Genomic DNA, 19,757 nt, shown 5'->3' with positions numbered 1-19,757 from the left:
CTGAGAGGATGAAGGGAAGGCAATTACAGTATTCTCTCTACTTTTTATTAGGGAAATTTCAAACACATACTAAAATTTGAAACAAATTTTTTTTTTTTAAAACGATGTTGGTTTGTATTCTAATTTGCAGTGTGACTTAGGTAATTCACTTAAATTTCATTAAGTCCTCTATTTGCCATTCTCTAAAATGAGGGCTTATTGGGAATATTGACTAATTTCTAAAAAATTGGGCAATAGGTGTCATACAGGTTTTGAAATCGTTTCCTTTTAAATAAAGATCTAATTGGTGGTATAACTTAAATTTTACAATTTGTTTTCTATAACTTTGATTCAGACTCAAAGAGTAAAACCTTACTTCTATATTCCAGCAAAGTATTCTCCCAATATTTCTTCTCATATCCTTCACTTTAAGTGTTTTACTTTAATCTGCTTCCTTTTACATTAAGCAAATTCATTAGTATACCTAAAAATTATGGCAAGGTGGTTTTCTAAAAACTTTAATAAAATTCAAACACTACATACAATATTGTATTTCCTACCATCCATATAACACAATTCACCACATATATTCAATGTTGTTATATTTTTAAAATCAATGTAATGAGATTTTTAGTACTTTGAATTTTGAGGAAAAAAACCTTTTAGCTAAGATTTTTTTTTTACCAAGTTATGATTTAATATTTATCAGATATGTAAATATACAAACATGATATCGATTTTAAAAACATGTGAATGGTAGGCCTTACAAAATTACAACACGCTGTAAATAGATCCCTCCCACATTTTACACAAACATGATTTTGATATACAAAGATTCTGTTTTTATTACACTGACAATGTACAACCAAGACTATTTACAATGCAAAAAAGTATATAAACCACAATTTAACATTCTGCTACTGGCAGCCACTATAGTTTAGGAGGTAGCTTTAATTAAACAAAATGAACAGAAGCCACATTTCCCAACTTGTGTTCTAAAAAATAATTTACATAAGATAAAAATTCATTATATGCACATTATATACAGTTTAATTATTAAACTGCAATCTAGCTTAATGTCATTTAGTGTATCCTGAATCACTAATATGGCAGTGAGTTTGCTATTGATTTAGCATATTGTTCAAAAAACATATTGAACATCTTTAATTTTAAGACTCCACATAGTGACATGTCAAAAGTTCATCAATGAGAATCAAGTAAAATTTTTAATTTTTAAAGACACAGACCCCAACTTTATTCCTTTTTTTTCTTAATGACATATTTATCTTGTCTCACAAGAACACATCATCTGAGCTGTTGCATAGGCTCTTTCATGAATCACAGTATGGGGGAAATGTTTGGAAGCTTCTGTGTAATAGCACAGGTTCAGGAGAATCCAGCTTACTAAGAAATACATGTAAGTGCTTTGTGTCATAATTACTCCCAATTCTTGCAATTAAATGCAACTATTTATCACAGTTTACTTTCTGTATAGTTCAAACAATAAAGTAACATACCAACAAATTTGGAAAATATTGGTAGAGCCAGATATTAGGAAATGTTTATTAACGGGAACATTCTAGGGAGCTATCAAATCCCTCAGATACTACTTAAATCCCATATTAATTAGTAGTTTAGTAAAAATCTACTAAACCCACCCAGCAAATAGCCCTTTACTTTATCGTAGTAGTGTGATCACAAAAGACTGAGGAAATAATTGCTGGAATCACACCAAAGTGATACATAAAGACCGAAAACAAATGTTCAGTTATTTGTTTTAAATCTAGCAGTTGTTAATATTGTTTTAAAAACATCTTCAGGTTTCTAAGTTACAAATGAATTAAACAAAATTTGTGATTCTATTATGTCAAAGACAGAAGTAGAAAATGCAATAAGGTAATGCCTACAACATACTCTCACAGTTCTACCTAGGAGACAGTCCCTTTTTGGCCCTGCAGTAAGTTGTCCTGAGATTAATGATGAAAACATTAGGTAAATTAGCATGACTTTTTCTTTAGTTATATAAAATCACACTTTAAAATATTCTTTAAAAAATATTAACAGCTGTTCTTTATCTTGTGCTTAATTCAAATAGGTACAAATTTGCTTCTTATGGATCCAAAAAACCTAATGTTACATTGCTATGATATACACATCTTTTTCAAGTTACAAATTTGTTTTAAATAGACCACACACTGCGTGGACATCACCTTTTCCACCAGTTGATAGTTTAGGCACTTGCTCTTTGAAAATGTCTGGTTTAAGAAATAAACTGCCACCTTCTCCTTCTTCTAAGTGACACCAGGCAGTGATCACAGAAGTGCTTCCCAGATGAGATCAGACCAGGGTTCCCTCTATAAACACTGTGATTTTGGTTGATGGGAGAAACAGTCACAACATATTCATTCAGTCTTTGACTCTTGGTAGATTATAAGCATAGCGCACCAAAGGGAAGCCTCGACTCTGATAGAAGCAGGCTCGTCCACAGGCCTGCACCTGGTCAGAACTGTCCGAGACAAAGGAATCTTCTTCATCGGCATAATCGGAGTGGGCCGATTGTGTCCCACAGTCGGACCAATAGCCATCTGGTCTTTGGCAAGAACCCACTGCCAGTGCAGGACAGCTGTGTGATTTGATTAAGTGTTTGCATGATACTGGCTTTGTCAAAAGAAATGATTCGCAGCAGTCACACACAGCCAGGTTGCCCTGCAAGTGGGAGTACATGCCACAGTCATAATAGAAATCCTGTTCCACACAACCAGCTTGGCTACTAATGGAAACTGACACTGATCCACTTTTCTTGGTAATATGTCGCTTCAATATCTTCCAGTCTTCTTTAAACTTGGGGTTGAAGAAAACATACAGGACTGGATTCAGGCAAGCAGGCAATGGAAAGAATATCAGAGTCACAGACTTCATTATTTCGGGGCTGATAGAGATCGCAGTGATCAATGGGGCAAATGAAAAAAATGCAACAGGACAGAAAAAGATGCAATTGGTGAAGATGAGCCAAGCAACGTGCTTAATCATGCTAGAATGTGAGTTCTCGGAAAGGTCCTCTTTTTCCAAGTTGCAGTAAAGTTTAGTGTAGATAATGGCCATTAATAAAAACGCTAGTGAGTTTAATAGCACTAAGGTTACAGTAAATCCTAGTGACGGTGTTTCTCCTGTAGGAAATGGCAAGCACAGGGGAGATGCGGAGTATTCCCCTCTGTGGAAAAGTGGGAAGCAGCCTGCTACAGAAGCACCCAGAAAAGCAAAAAGGGCAGCAATCCGGAACTGTTTGAGATGATTGCTTTTTCCATTTTTCATTATATCTTTTGCAGATAAACTTCTTTCAACGGTTGCTAACATTAATAAAAAGATGGCACTTTCAGAGGAGAAAATGGCGAGAAACCCAGCTATTTTACAGCCACTGCCACTCTCCCACCAAATGCCAAATTCAGCAAATCTGCCCCAGGACACAGCATCCAAAAATGTTAAGATGCCAGTATAGGCTCCCATGAATAAGTTAGACACAGCAATCAGGCCTATGAATAATTTGGAGGAAGGCAGTGATGTACAGGATGCAAATGTTGTTAAAATGACAACCATGTTGAAAAACAACGCAACCAAGAAAATGAACCACACAGTAAGACGGATCATCCAACTCCCCAGTAAGTATTCACAGGGCTTAAAAGCACCTAAAATGGAGAAAATGAGAGAAATAAAAGACAATTTAGAAAATACTATAATCCATATAATATAGCTTGATAGAGGAATAATAGTTCATCCAGACTTGATAAATCTGCTACCAAACTAAATTAAACCAAACGGAAACGATTATATCTTAGATAAAGTTTAGTCATTGCACTAGGCTAGGCTAATTTTAATCAATTCAGTTTTCCTGTATTAAAGACTTGGTAAAGTCATATGAAATTTAAAGGAAAATTTTCGAGTTTCCTTATACATAGGTTAATGTACACAGCACACGTACATGAAAAACATTTGATATATACCATTGGCCTGGCATTGGCCAGGAACCCTAAATTCAGACTGCTGCTTTTACTTGAAAGCCATCTAAATTTCCATAGATTTCATTTTTCTCACCTGTGGATAATCCTATTTCACAGTATAGGGTAGCTTAAATAAAATGACATAGAGAAGGTACCTAAGAAGCCTCCTGGGCACACTGCTCGACTTTAGTAAATATTAATATTAGGTCCTTTCCTCTTTCCATCCTAGTCCTAATATACTTCATAGTAATTCTGTATCTATACATATTTTTTTGTGCATGTCTCATTGTTTTCAAAGGCAATCTGATCGTGAAGGTTAAGATAGTTATAAGTATCCTCATTTTTCATCCAGAGAAATTGGAAGAAATTTCAAAATGTTCATTTGATCCAACAAAGATTATTCAGTAAAATAGTATAGTTAGGAAAAACCATACTAATGCTAACTATTGATACAAAGCTATGTCCAATAAAACTCTATGGAACTTAAACTAGGATTACAACAAATAGTTTAGTAGCTAAATGATATGTTCCACTAACTGACTTAGACATGCTAGTTATATCACAGACAACTGTTTTGTTTAAAAATTAGTAAAGAAAAACACAATTTTGCCTACAAAGCACAAGAAAACTATATATTGTAATTGTTCTGTTTTATTTTTCTGAACTGTCATGAAGTTAGACACATTCTGTAAAGAATTTTAAATACTGAGATATTCACAGATCTAAGAAGCAAAGTCTGCACCATTTATATCTGACTTCTAAATAACACAAGAAACTTTTAAATATGACTTATCTTTAAATTGTTTTTACTCCCCTCCTCTAACTGAGCTCGTTCTTCTTCTTCAAGGAAGAAGGGGTAGCTCCTCGGATCTAGGAGAGCAGGATGCTCTTTGGGAACCAGTGTTTGAGTAATGGGTACAGTCATTTTTTTCTTCAAAAACATGGGAAGAAAGCCCCACCTAGTCTGTCTTTGGAAACCTCCTGCCTCCTCCAGTTCTAGCCCAAAGAGCCTGTTCTCCTGCACTTGGGGCTTCTGCAGTGTACAGTGGTATACTGTGACAGAGTGGAAGAGGCTCATCCCAACTGCAGCACAGTTGGGAGGAGCACAGATCAAATTTCCTCTTGGCTGACCCTAAGATTTAAATTCTCATACCCCTCACATCTCTGGCATGTACCCCAGTTCTTGTATGCATAAATAAATAAATCTTTTTAAAAAATAAACTCAGTGTGGAAGAAATGAAACCTGTGTGTTCAAGTCTAGCTTCCCCTTTAAGCTGTTCCCTTTTTACTGAGTTGTCAGTTCCCAAGGAAACTCTCCAACACAAGAACCCCAATGGAGCAAGTGAGCAAGCTGTGCCTCTTAATCTCCAACAGTTAATATAGCAAATAAGTAGAGTGAATTTAAATGATTCTCGTCAATCCCAATCACTCATATGGTAACTTAAACCTTATTCTCTACACAAGGTACTATACTAAGTATTAAAAGAACACAAGCAGGACATATTAAAAAAACTAGCCAACAACAAATGTTGGCGAGGGTGTGGAGAAAAAGGAACTCTCCTGCACTGTTGGTGGGAGTGCAAACTGGTCCAACCACTATGGAGAGCTGTGTGGAGATTTCTGGACCTACTAAACATAGAGCTTCCATATGATCCAGCAATTCCACTCCTAGGTATTTACCCAAAGGACACAGAAACATCAATTCCAAAGAGCACCTGCACTCCTATGTTTATAGCAGCACTGTTTACAATAGCTAAGCTTTGGAAACAACCCAAATGCCCAAAAATAGATGACTGGATCAAGAAGATGTGGTACATATATACCATGGAATATTACTCAGCATTCAAAAAAGATAAACACATGCAATTTGCAGCAACATGGATGGCACTGGAAGGGATCATGCTCAGCGAAATAAGCCAAAAAGAAAAAGAAAAATACCGGATGGTCTCACTCATAGCAGGAATCTAGAAAACTTAAATAAGGGACCAGGAAAATGAATATAAGAAAGTGAAAATCAAAATCAACAAAAAACTATGAACCAGAGACACTTTTTGGGGGTGGGGGGCGGGAGGGGAAGGATTGGGGTCAGAATGGGGCGTTTGCAATTGTATGGGGAATATAAAAATAAAATTTAATATTAAAAAAAAAAAATAAAATCAAAAAAAAAAAAAAAAAAAAAAACCACAAGCAGGGCCTGCCAATAAGCTCACAATTTGGACATACTCATTAGAGAATCCATAATACTAAACGAACCTGAGTTACAACATTAATGTTCACATCATCCTCTGTTATTATACTAAAACAGGAATCAACTTCCTAGCACACAGTTTAGCCAATTATTTACTCTTTTTTTTAACAGTAAAATTCTAAATCCATCATGACCAAAGATTTGGCATCAATTTAGCAACATTTCCCAAGTCTAATAGTGCTCACTGAAATAAAATAGAAAAGGGAATGTATTAAAAGTAAAAGGAAAAGACTAAAAATCAGTGACTGAAGTCCTCATCCCAGAGTTGAAGGGGCATAGAGGAAGTGTCTCTTGAACTTGAACATGCAGAGCCTCCTTCTGAGAAGCTTGTTGCCACCAAGATCCTGATTCAGTGGGCCTGGGCCTGAGATTCTGCAAGAGAGGCTGAGCTTCTGGGCACATAGACCACACTTTGAGTCAGGAGACCTTAGGCAATCATCTGGTCCCACTATACTACAGAAATCATGGTTCTCACAGAAGTTTTAGATTTATCTGCCTAATGTTCATTTAAAGTGAGAAACTACAGCGATGTGCTGAGCATACCTGTGGAGGGTGTACAGTGGATGATTATTTGACTGTGTTCTTCATTTTCAGCACTGCTTGTGACACCTGCCCCATCCGTGAGACCTGAACATAGAACATAAACTGTGTTTGATTCATGTTTTTAGGCCATTCCAGAGAACCATGTTTTTCTGCAATCTGCAGTCTTTTATTTTTTCCATGATGTAAATCTGGCTTCACAGCATATTAAGATGCCAATAACACTGTAAATGCCCTTTTTCTTATAGACTTCATGTCAATCCTTCACAAACTGATTACAGTAACAGAAACTTTGATTAATGCTATAAAGAGTGTGCTGGTTGAAAAAGTTCCTGCACTTGCCTTTGTCCTTTGCCACGCTGTGGTCTTGGAGGCTGTTATCTTCGCTGTTTACATGTGCATAAGAGTCACAACCCCAAAATGCACAGCACTGATAAGCATATGGTACAGATAAAGACCTGGAAAAAATTGTAAAATCCACATTGTATACCAGCTTAACAGACATGCTTTTGTTTTGTCAAAAGCTTTTTATCTTTGAAAGTCCCAGCCTAGGAGTCAGAAAGGCTTAACTGTCACAAACTTTAGGTTGGTCATTATCTATGGGCCTCAGTTTCCTCACCTGTGAAAAGAGTTCTAATATCAGAAGATACCAGAAGTTTCTCCAGTGAGATGAAACATGCATTTAAAATCTAAATTTAAATCCAACCATTTTAAATGTAATAGCAATACAGCAATTTTAGGTACAAGCTTATCAGATTTCTTTTATAAATGAAATAACCACACCCTACTTGTCATATGGAACTGGCAGTTTCACTTAAAATTAATGCCCCAGGTTATTTGTCACTTTATTCAACTAAATCCATTTATTCTGTTCATATAACTATAGTGAAAATGTTTATTCTCTTCTCTTGCCAATAATATCCCCCAGCCCTCTATCTAATGAGGCTCCCCACCCTGAAACTGTAATGTGAAGTAGTAGAGTGTTGTATAAACATTCTGAAGTTCACACTTAAGTGGTTTCTACCATCTGGTTACTAGGGACAAATCCACTATTAAAAAAATAGAGTAATTTTATTATCATTCTGACAGCATAATGGGCTTCAAATTCAAGTTCCTAAAAACTATGGAAGGATGTTCATGCTCTATTCTTTACTAAATTTGTAAGGATTGATGTAGAAAATACTCTTAAACTATAACTTCCCAGAAAAGCAACAGCACACTCTATAATTTGAGGGCCTACCATCATTGCAACAAAATGGAAAATAAGCCAAAACACACCTGAGATTAACAAAATCTTTTGCTGCTAAAGCTTCTTTCAGCTTGAAGTTGCCCACAAGTTTCAGTTGATTTAGACCGCTCAGGCCTTCCTTAGGAAATGAAGTTAATTCATTGAAACTTATGTCTCTAGAATGTGAAAGAGATTTCTAATTAGATCCTAAGATACAAATAAAAACATCTGTACATAGGTTAACATCACAAATACCAGAGTCCTGGGAGGAAGTTTAGATGTGCTAGAATATAGGTTAAACATTCATCTTGCCATCTTAGAAGCCGTTCTATACCCTTGCAGCTTAGCATTTATATAAGGAAAAAGAACCAGAAAAATATTAAAATATTTTGAGAGGACAGTGCTAAACCACAGGATCCTGTAGACTATTTACTATTTTTGTAGTGTTACTGAGTAAAAGATCAACTTACAGGTTAGTTATTGACCCAAGCTTGGCAAAAGCTGTGTTGTGAATTTCATGGATCCGGTTTCTACTGAGATCTCTACAATTATAAGAATAATATGTTAATATTTTCAAACCAACTCAAAATGCAGTTACTCGGACTGCAAAGTGAGGTAGGCAGACATTCCTGAGACGATAACAAAGATCTTAAATCTTGTCCAACAACATTTTTTACGTTTATGTTGTATTCCTCTCCTATTTCTCTTCCATGGAATGTATCCCATGCAGCAGTAGTTGTAGCTGGCATCTATTTCAAAACAGTTGTGAATTTTCTCCACTTTATCATTCTGGTACAAGTTCAAAAATATAAATGATATGACAGAACCTTTGGCACTATTATCTAGGTGAAGAAAAACCAAGCTCTTGACAAAGCCGAAAATAAAAACAGGCTTTATACTATTTGCCTTCTCAAAGGTTAGTGATAAGGCCCCCCAGAGAAGACAAATAATCAATATGCAAACAAGAGCATTCCAAAAGGGCTTCAGATATCATTCTTTTCCCAACCAGGAAATAAAAACCTATCATTATCAGAACAATACTCTCCTCAGGAACATACCCAGAAGGATTCTGAGTTCTGGGAGTTAATAAAACAAAAAATCTAAGACCACATTTAAAGCAGGTCTTCTTTTTTAATTTATTTATTTATATATATTTTATATCAGTGCTCATTTTTGTACAATATTTGCTTTTTCCTCTCAGGTATAGTCCCCATAAAATTCCCACCACCAATCAGGTCTTAGTGGAAATTTAAAGATTGAATAAAATCACTCCATAACACATCTCCTGAATAACAGGAAAACTCCACAAAGTGGGTTCCAAATCATGAAAAGGGCAGCTTTTCACTGGGGTCTTTTATCAGCACTCTGGAAGTGATGGCAGTTAGAAGCCAGTCCTCTTCCTCCCTTCTGCCCAGACCCACAGTAAGCCTGTCAACAACAAGGAAAGATCTGGCAACCAACTATGAATAAAATATTTTCTAGCACAATGCATATTTAATTTCTTAATGGCTGTCAACTGGAAAGATAATCAATATATGTAACTTCACTGTCGATTTGTCATGTTTTGGGTTTTTTTTCTGTATTAAAAAAAGTTCACTAATTTAGTATATTGTGTTTTCTGCACTAAAGTTCTGTGAACACAGAGACAAGGTTTTTTGTAGTCAACTTTCTTTCCTCCAGTGCTTGGGGTACCCAGCACAAATATACACTCAGATACAAATTCTTAAATGAGGACTTTTGCTATGTGTTAGCTGTATTTGTCATGACAGACACCCCAGTGCAGAGGTCAACAGTTTTTCTGTAGAGAAACAAATAGTAAATGTTTTTCACCTCTGGGTGGAAGTGGGGGGTGGTCACATAGTCTCTAGTGCAACTGTTCAACTATGCCATAGTATATGGTGAAAGCAGCTTTAAATAACACTTAACAAAAGAACCTGGCTGCGTTCCAATAAAACGTAATTTAGAAAAACAGGAGGCAGGCTGGATCTGGCCCACAGGCTGTGGTTTGCCCACCCCTGCCCTAATGGACCAACAAACCTTATTATTATGACTTGAAAACAAACAATCTGCATCTACACATTATACTTGTTCACTGGCTAATGTAGAATATCATGAAATACTGAAACCAGATTATTATAAAGTGCCAGATGAAAAGATTCAACAATATTTACAAATAATAACACCTATCTTTTTATCTGTTACAGTGGGACTAATGACACCGTAATTTATATTTTGACCAAAAATTTAAGTTGTCTTGAATAATTATACAGAAACTTACAGAATCCTTAAGGATATCAGGCCTTGAAAAGTACCTTCCTTTATTTGGCGGATTTGATTACGTTGCAAAGAACTGGAAGAAGGAAAATAAAGAAGAGAATGTGGGAAGGGGAGTGAAAAGACAAGAAAAAAATTATTTTTCATTTTGAAAAATATAATTTCTCAATGAAACCTTTTCTTATTTTAAATACTTTTATTTTAAATATTCACTGATTGATCTTGTGGAAAGGGATTTGCTGTTGCCTCACCTACAAGATGAAAGGATTAGACTAATTGGTATTCATTCCAAACTACACTGGGAATTGAGATGCACTATCTACATTCCGTGTCAACCCCACTCAGATGTGAGAGAGGGACAGCACATGAGAAAAGCTCCAAGGCAACATGACCATAACCAGCCATTACAGAAGGTGAGAGAGATAAAAAATGGGAGAATTAATGCCTCCTTCATTGCATCTCCTGGCCAGCTTTCATCAGGGTCGTCCTTATAGGTACACTATAAATATATGATCGCCACGTCTGGATTCCCTCAACAGCCAAGACAAGCTTTTGCCTGTTTTGTTTTTGTTTTTGTTTTTTTATACAGCACCCTCCCTGAATGTATCTCATAGAATTCCTGATAGACAGGTAGGTGCCCAGTAAAAGCTGGCTACATAAACACACCTAGTAAGAGTTTGACGTTTATTCATAGATATACCTAGTTATATGAATTCCTAATTTCTTAACATGAAAGCCATTCATTAAGATAGGAAATGCCCAATGAATTGACAATACACCACAGCAAAGGAGTAAGTCAAAGACCAACTTACATTTCTTCCAGAGAATGACATCCATCAAAGCTTGGAAGGTCTTTTATATTGTTGTATGATAAGTCCCTTAAAACAATGGGAGTTAAAAATTAATTTCATGTTATCAGAATACTATATTAAGAAGAGTTGTACTGAGAAGAATAGAAAGCAGCGTTAGGATCTGTCATAAAGATTCATGGCTGGGGGCCTCCCTGGTAGCGCAGCAGTTGAGCGCTGGGTTGCGAAGCTGCCCGCAGCCTCTGCAGCACAGGTTCGAACCTCGGCTGCTCCCCGGCTACCGAAGGAAGGTCCCACATGGCGCACAGATCTCTCCTGTCGCCTGCTGCTCCCCTTAGCAGTGTACTTCGTCACTCTGCCTGCTCTGCTCCCCGCTCTGGCTCTGGTGAATTCTCTCACCCTCCCATGCTTCTGACTATACCCAGTGCTTGTATAAATAAATAAATGAATGAATGAATGAATGAATGAATAAATGAATAAATAAATCTTAAAAAAAAAAAAGATTCATGGCTGAACAAGAAAGCAACTAGGCTTTTTCTAGTAAAACTTGTGAGTTTCTGAACTACCTAAGTGATACAACAGGCTTAAGATTTGCAAACTTCAATACATAATGTTAAGTATAGACTATGTAAATATATTTTAAAACAAATATATAAAATTAAAGATATAAAAACATACTACAGGAAGTAAACATTATGTTCAAGGGATAATTATGGATTTTTAACTTTGTTTTATAATATGGGTTATATCACAATAGTTTCTATGTTAAATTAATTAAAAAGCTATAGGAAGTGGGCCTCCCCGGTGGTGCAGCAGTTGAGCGCCGGGTTGCGAAGCTGCCCGCAGCCTCTACAGCGCCGGTTTGAACCCCGGCTGCTCCCTGGCCACCGCAGGAGGGTCCTGCCGCCCGCTGCTCCCCTCAGCAGTGTACTTCGGTCCTTCTGCCTGCTCTGCTCCCCGCTCTGGCTCTGGTGAATTCTCTCACCCTCCCGCGCTTCTGACTGTACCCAGTGCTTGTATAAACAAACAAACAAAAACAAACAAATAAATAAATCTTTAAAAAAAAAAAAGCTATAAAGGAAGAGCATGCATATTCACACTCTAAAAACATTTACATTATGTTAAATATTGGAACTAGTTAACCCTCAATCCCACTGCAGTTTTTCCTCAGTGATGACTTCTAAGTTTGATATTCCGTGACACTCTTTAATTACTTGTTTAATCAATTGGTCACTTATTCTATTACTGTCTCCCTCTACTGAATACTTATTAACAGCTTAGTAACTTAATTGTTTGTTCGTGCTACATTTTTACATTCTTTATTTACTTTTAATTTCTAGGTCAGCTTAAATGTTTTTGGAAGCTTCATGCTTAATGGTTCTTGATCCAAGAAAGATTTGGGCTTTGGATGTTATATTAAGGATGAAAGAGCAGGATGGTAATAGAGAGTTAACACCCTGGGGCAGCCAGAATAAGGATAAGGAGCCGGGACAAGAAAAAGAAAAAAAAATGAAGGACTAGTCTAGCTTGGTTTTATTCAACTCCTTCTATCACACAAGATATGTGATATAAACATGTAACTGTAAAAACCAAATTCAAAATATACATTACCAACCCACCCTGAGGATCACTAAAGCACCTGTTCATTTTTCCACAAAGGGGAAAAAAAATTATACCTTAAAATCATCTAATGAAAATAGTTCATTAAAAGTAAAACTCAACATGGGATAAATTTGTGCAAGGCAGGCTGCGATAGGAAGATGAATCCCACTTACAAAGTCCTAAGCATCTTTTGTTCTTGGCACAAATTACTGGATATGCTGCTTATCTTCGTACCTGTCAAAGTCCTGTGGAAAAAAAACAGTGTCCACCTAAGAAACGATTCAAGCTGAAATGGTAAACAAAATGCTATTCTCATATGGAAAAACAAATGCTCCCAAATTTGCATGTGCACTAGAGTGTCTCCAGCCCACTGGCTAATTATCCCTAAAGACAGGCATTTAGGAAGGTGAATTAATTCTCAACACCAATACCATTTTCATAGTTATGCAGAAAAGCTTGTGGTACAAGAAGTTAACATCATCAGATGACCAGACTGATTTCTCATATTGGCCAACACCACTAATCACTGTCACAGCATTTTCACAAACACCTACAAGCTCTGTCATCCCCTCACATCCAAAATAGGTAAAAGCAATTTAGCATTCTGCCCCTGAACCTTGTCTCTCTTCATTCAGTCATTTGACTCAGCATTCTGAAATTTTCTTTTATTTGCCTCCCTCTCTTTGTTTTTATGGCTACTGTGCAGATCAGGGATAGCATAAGGCAGAGAATGGTGAAGAAATTTCAGGCCAAAAGGAGGAGGAACCCTAGTGATGAAGACACAGAACCCTTGTGGTTAATGTGTATATTTCACCAAATAGACTAATGCCTCACCATTTTCCTAACACTAGTCTCCCTTTTCAGTGTCCTCCCACCATCTGCTCCACATTCTCAACACCACTAAACTGCCTTAAAAGTTAAGTTTAAATAATTTAGCTCAGTGTTTCCTAACTTCTGGCTGACATCTTGTCACATGTGAAAATTATTTATGTTCACGTGACATATTGCAGTAAGGTTCCTTTGGTTAGAGACCCCACCTGGCTGCCTGGAGCTCAGATCATCAAAAGCTTGGATGCATCTATAACCTAGTCATAGTCCACCCATTGATAAGCCATAACCAAATGTTCAATGTGCAAGGTCTGCCATTTTAAAATTGCAACCCAATTTTCCAAATATCTCTATATTACTTCCCATTCCATAATAAACAGGCAATTCCAGCATGCTTAGTCATCTGTGTGCTATCCTTGAGTGTATTTTCATATTCCCCATTTTACCAGATCCTGCCTTACAAGGAGTCTAAATCCTTACTTACAAGGAGTGCAAATATAAGACACAGTCCTGAAAAACCTGATAGCATTCAATTTGAAACACCTCACTTCCTCCATGAAGCATGCTCTAATACTCTATATCCAATATACTTCCTAAAATCCTAAAGAAGTCTTCTAATATGGCACTCAGTTAATGCTTTACATTTTCAGTAAACTTTTCAGATCTTATCTCCACATTCAAGACTACACTCCACCTAATATGACTGACCCAAACCCAACATACTTATCTCCATACATGCGTGATATTCACAAAGGGAAATTGTAGGGATTGATAAAAACTCATCATCATTATCACCAAAAAGCAATGACTCCCCCATGGCAGGCCAGTGCATTATCTTTACACAACCCATCTTTGAAAGGTCACACTTACAGACTCTCCAGATGGCTAGTCCCAGTCAGATTAGGGAAATGCTGCACCAAGCTTGCGCCACGAATGACCCTTTTAGAAATTGGGAAACAAAAATAAATTCAAAATCAAAAGTTTTCATAGATTACATTTTCATTCTATTTTTTAAACAGTTTAAAACTATAGTACTACTTTACCAAACAATAAAATTAGTTTCCCCTCTTAAATGTATCTGAAAGTGTGATAATTGGTGCTCACTTAAGTAAGAACCATCATAAATTTTCAGAATTGTCATTTGGACTTCTGTCCGAGGAAAAAAATTGAAAGATCTTGTTTTCTGGAGTTACTTTAATATATTCTTATTTCCCACTAAATCAATTGTATAAATATTCAGGTTTGTTTTTAAATTTGTATGATACTTACAAGGAGTGCAGATCAGATAGATTGTGAAATGCTGAGTTCCCCACAAAAGATAGAGGATTATCATGCAGATGTCTGTAAAAATACCCCAGAAAAGCAAAGTTTTCATATGTTCGCAAGCATTCCAACTACTAAATCTATATTCACTAAGCCTATTTATCTAAAAGCTTGAATTGCCATTCTTCATCCAGATGTTTGGCATAGTACAACATAGCTTTACATGACTATATACTAAAAAAAATATCTTAAAACTACTTACATCGTTCTTAAGAGTGGATTACCATCAAATGCTCCATCAGGAATAACAGAAATGGAGTTACTGTGAAATAACCTAAAATAATAGGAGAAAAATGTTTTGAAATGCATATCACCTGTAAAATAAGTTAAAACACAAGTTATCTACTGCTGTTCAGTATGATTTAAAATACAACTGAGTGTGCACAAAAATTTTAAAAATGTAGGGAAACTGTATTTTTAATTCCATCTCATCTTCTTTGGGACTCTATCTAATTCTTTCTAAACCCACTGTTTAACCTGGTATCTGTCAGGGGTCCTGTACATGGACCTATTACTTTATCTTCAAAGAACTTTAGACTAAGAGAATCATAAGGTATTCTCATCCCAAAATATTTCTGTTGCCTGCATTTGGACTTTAAGCAATACAGCTTACAATATTAACTGTCAATCCATAACTCAATTCCTGGTATGCCATATACTTTCTTATCTCTGGGAGATAAGAAATTTTGATAGAAAATTAATTTTCTTATGTTTTCTTGACAAATCCAACATCTGAAATGTAGCCTCATCCCTTTCATTTATTTAAGTATTTCCAGTCTTTCAAGCCCAGTCAAATTTATTCTTTTTATGATGATGCCCTTTTTTATCAACCTCAATGAGATTTTCTTCTGGAATGATTCATTTGTTCTATTTAGGACAAGTCTACCTAGAAACTACTACCTATCTCCCTCTCCCATATGGTCAGCTTCCCCAATGAGACTAAGATTACAAGCTCCTAAGAGACAGAGAACATACACTACAGGGTTATTTTCACCAGTATCTATCCCTATACAGTTTTCTACATTCCACATTGTCCATGTTAACTAACGTGATATAATCTGTATGATTGTGTCTGTGTTTTGGCACATGTAATGGAAAAACGATGTTCTAAAATCTCGTGGCTGTAATATTAAATGGTCGGTTCTAGGGATAGATATTAAGGAATAAATAGAGCAAAGCAATACTCACAGTTCTTTTAGGCTAGGGAGGGCTTTAATAGCCTGTGGAAATTCCCCCAGGTTATTATAATTCAAGTCCCTAGAAAAATTGGGAAAATATGTCAGAGTACTGAAAAGTCATAATTTATAAAGTATTTTGGTTGAAATGTACTTTTAAAAAATTCCTATCCTCTGGATGGTAATCTTTCTTAACCAATTATACTGCCACACTATAGGAGTTTAACTGAATTTACACCTTTTCTTGAAATAATGAACAAAAAAGAATCATAATTCTTCTATGATGTTTTTAAATCAATCTTGAAAGTTCAAAGAATTATCATAATCACATAGTACTGATGGCATTAAATAACCAAATCAGCTGAATGGTATTTCTCAGGGCATTGGCCATCAAATAAAATTTGTTGAATATCTACTTAACAATGGCAATGACGTCAAACTGAAGTTACCATCTGGGGTTTAGAATGGTATTCTAAAATTCTGGCATGAGGGCAGCTGATTCTCAGCCCTACCACCAGCAGGATGACCTGAGATAAATACGAAAAGCAGTTAAAGAATTGCTGGAAATGTTACATTAACTAGGAAAGAGAAAAGCAATAGTGATCTAGCCTTAAAAAATCTTAATGCTGGGGCCTCCCTGGTGGCGCAAGGGGTTAAGACGCAGCCTATGCTGCAATCCATAGTTCGATCCCCGGCCAGGGAGCAACCCACATGGAGCAGCAGACCTCTCCTGACTTGCCCACTGCCCCCTCAGCAGTGTATTTCGGTCAGTATGCCTGTTCTGTTCCCCACTTTGTCTCTGGTGGATCCTCCCGCCCCCCCATGCCTCTGGCCCATAGGCCAGCTCTTGTTATCCATCCAATTGGGAAATTCTCTGAATCATTAACAATACCACAAAGGCAAATATTTTGTCTTTGAATAAAGGTAAGTAATATAAACTAAAACAAAAATAAAGATCCTACTGTGATCCACACAAAGCTATACAAGGTTTGTTATTCTATATAGCAGTGCAACCTACAGTTGAGACAACCAGAGTATCTAAATACTTTAGTAAAGCAACAAAAGCATCCAAAGCAAAATGAAAACCTTAATCACATTTAACCTATGAAAGCAGAGATAGATTCAAGTCCAATGCTAACAATTAGCAAGATAATTCACAATAAGGAAAAAAGAAAATGTTTTCCAGAATTAATTTTATAAGGAACAAAGTTCCAAAACTATCATTTTACCAAATCAAAAATTTTGCAAAAATTATACAGCTGAGCACATTGAACTGCTCTTATTTTTAATGTGGACTTTTAAAAGAAATATCAAATATTAACTTTTATGCCATCTTTAAACCATAAGCTTAGATTTGTGTTCCTATCTGCTGTTTGGTAGCAAGGATTTACTCCATAGTCATGGAGTAAACTAGGTAAGTTGAACTCCAGATCATTACATTTTCCTTTTTCTGCAATGAAATAAAAGTTGCACTATCAACATCATAATGTGATGAATAAACTTACAAGGTCTCCAAGTTGTCTAGTCCATCAAAACAGTGTTGACCCAGGCTTTTAATTTTATTGTTATGAAGATGCCTACAGAAAAAAATATCAAAAGGACATTTACACCAGTAACCAGCTACAACATAACTATTGTAAATGCATTACGCATCTAACTGGCTTAAAGAATGGTATTGCTGGGCCTCCCCTGGTGGCCTAGTGGTTGAGCGCTGGACTGCGAAGCTGCCAGTCAGCCTCTGCAGTGCCGGTTCAATCCCCGGCCACTGGCAAGGGTCCCACGTGGTGCACAGACCTCTCCTGCCGAGCCCACTGCTCCCCTCAGCAGTGTACTTTGTCAGTCTGCCTGTTCTGTTCCCCGCTCTGGCTCTGGTGAATTCTTTCACCCTCCCACACTTCTGACTGTACCCAGTGCTTGTATAAATAAACAAACAAACAAACAAATAAATATTTTTTAAAAAATTAAAAAAAAAAGAATGGTATTGCTGAACACTTTTCACTAAAAATTAAAAAACAAATAACATTGGGTAGTTATGTACACTGCAGAGACTTGTGTATACTGAAAACAGAACACCAATGGAGAAGGAAGATATCTCTAGTGGTAAATGGCATACACACTGAAGATCCTTTAATATTTACCCACCAAAACAAAAGTTTTGATGTGTTTTAAAGTACAGGAAACAAACTCTGATGAGTCCTCCTGCTAGAGGTGAAGGGAATCGAAGGAAGCATATGAAAATTAGTTACAGATTTTAAAAGAAATGGTGCTTTCTTTATGCCCAAGTTTCCAAAGATCAAAAACACAGAAATTACATTTTTTTTGGAATAGACAAGTTGACAAAACCATGATACACGACTGAAATTTATTTTCTGTCAGCATGTCAAAATGATTCTGCTTCTATTGACTACATCGATTGTCCCAGTGTTGGCTAAATAGCCCAATTCCTTCCCATGATGACAAGTGATCATATATTTTAGAGATTCAACAGTTACCAGACGTTAATTTTTTAATTACCCTGTTTTGCGTATTAAAAGCCAGCACGTATAATTTTGTTTAAAAAAAAGGCAACACCCACACAGAGCAGCTTTTCAAGAGCATAATCAGTGAGGTCCTTTCATAATAATTTGTAGTAAGACATCTGCTTTGGCTCCTAAATTAGCACAAATACATGTGATTAAAAGGGGTGGATACTTACAGAACTACCAGGCTTGAAAGGTTGGTGAATGCAAAGTCAGGGATGCTAGAGATTTTGTTGAGCGCCAAGGTCAGCGCCTGCAGAGTTGGCAGATTGCTGAGGGGGTGCACAGGCACCTCAGTCAAGCTGTTGTCATCCAGCCACAGATGTCGTAACTGCGCAAGTCCCTCAAAACTGTCCCCAGGGACTGAGGTAATATGGTTGGCATCTAAACGCCTGACAGAAACAGAAAGAACAGCGTTCAATATTGAATTCTAGTAGCCAGAGCCAATGCACATCAAACAGCCCTCAAGAGTTTTCCAAACAGAAAGGAGTTATAAAAATGACCAAGGCTGTGGTATCACCACTTTCTTTAATTTCACTAGGAGTTCTCATAAAATCTAATAATGCCCAGTGTCCAGAAGTCAGTACTATCCCTTTCTTTATGACAAAGGGATGCATCCAAATCTGAATCCTTCAAGAATCTTTGACTAAGAGTAACTTCTATTGTAAAAGTTATGAATGGTATATCGTAAAGTAGAAACCTCTCACAAAACTCAAGCTAGCATTTCATATTTAAAAATATATATTTTGTAAACTATAGATATGCAACAAGAAACTCAACTGAGAAAAAAAGTTACCTTGCATTTCATATTGTTAGCTAATATTTGATATTAAATCTAACTGATATTCTGACATGGTATGAAAGAGGAAAACATTAACCAAAAGATGTTTTATAGCATGAAACCAGTTCAAGAGAGTCTCAGCAATTCTTATTACCACCAGACAAGTTAGAAGTATTGGGGTCATGTACTGGCAAAGCAACCTTCTCCTCTTCTCTTAGCTAAGCACTTTTGAAAATTCGGTTGTCAAAATTAACAAGTATTAACAAAAGGAAAAACTGTCCATATGAAAAACTGAAGAGCTACTCGGATCACTGTCATTGTGGCTTTAAAGGTTCTTTCATTTTTTCCAAAAATTTTGGAATTAAAGACACCTTGCTAATGGGATTACTCATAGGTAAAATGAAGTCCCAGTTTGAAAATGTGGAAAACTTAGTCCTTCGTGTTATTGTTGGCCCA

The 19,757-nt window shown here is 36.4% G+C and overlaps 1 protein-coding gene across 1 annotated transcript in view; it reads right to left on the bottom strand.

The window, feature by feature from the left end:
• Window positions 1-621: 621 nt before the first annotated feature.
• Window positions 622-19,757, bottom strand: part of LGR4 (leucine rich repeat containing G protein-coupled receptor 4) — a 98,695-nt gene continuing 79,559 nt past the window's right edge. The window contains exons 5-18 of the mRNA XM_037522549.2: window positions 18,697-18,912; window positions 17,507-17,578; window positions 16,015-16,083; window positions 15,029-15,100; window positions 14,773-14,844; window positions 14,374-14,442; window positions 12,849-12,920; window positions 11,077-11,142; window positions 10,269-10,340; window positions 8,461-8,532; window positions 8,041-8,166; window positions 7,105-7,220; window positions 6,766-6,849; window positions 622-3,662 (exon numbers count right to left, since the gene is read on the bottom strand). Coding sequence (XP_037378446.1) covers window positions 2,386-3,662; window positions 6,766-6,849; window positions 7,105-7,220; window positions 8,041-8,166; window positions 8,461-8,532; window positions 10,269-10,340; window positions 11,077-11,142; window positions 12,849-12,920; window positions 14,374-14,442; window positions 14,773-14,844; window positions 15,029-15,100; window positions 16,015-16,083; window positions 17,507-17,578; window positions 18,697-18,912 — 2,455 coding nt within the window. The 3' untranslated portion in view covers window positions 622-2,385. The remainder of the gene's footprint in view (window positions 3,663-6,765; window positions 6,850-7,104; window positions 7,221-8,040; window positions 8,167-8,460; window positions 8,533-10,268; window positions 10,341-11,076; window positions 11,143-12,848; window positions 12,921-14,373; window positions 14,443-14,772; window positions 14,845-15,028; window positions 15,101-16,014; window positions 16,084-17,506; window positions 17,579-18,696; window positions 18,913-19,757) is intronic.

The sequence above is a fragment of the Talpa occidentalis genome, unplaced genomic scaffold, assembly GCF_014898055.3.
Source record: "Talpa occidentalis isolate TD23 unplaced genomic scaffold, MPIMG_talOcc4v2.1 talOcc4.3, whole genome shotgun sequence".
Lineage (NCBI taxonomy): Eukaryota > Metazoa > Chordata > Mammalia > Eulipotyphla > Talpidae > Talpa > Talpa occidentalis.
Note: the sequence above shows the minus strand (reverse complement) of the source record. Positions and strands in the feature narration are given on the sequence as shown.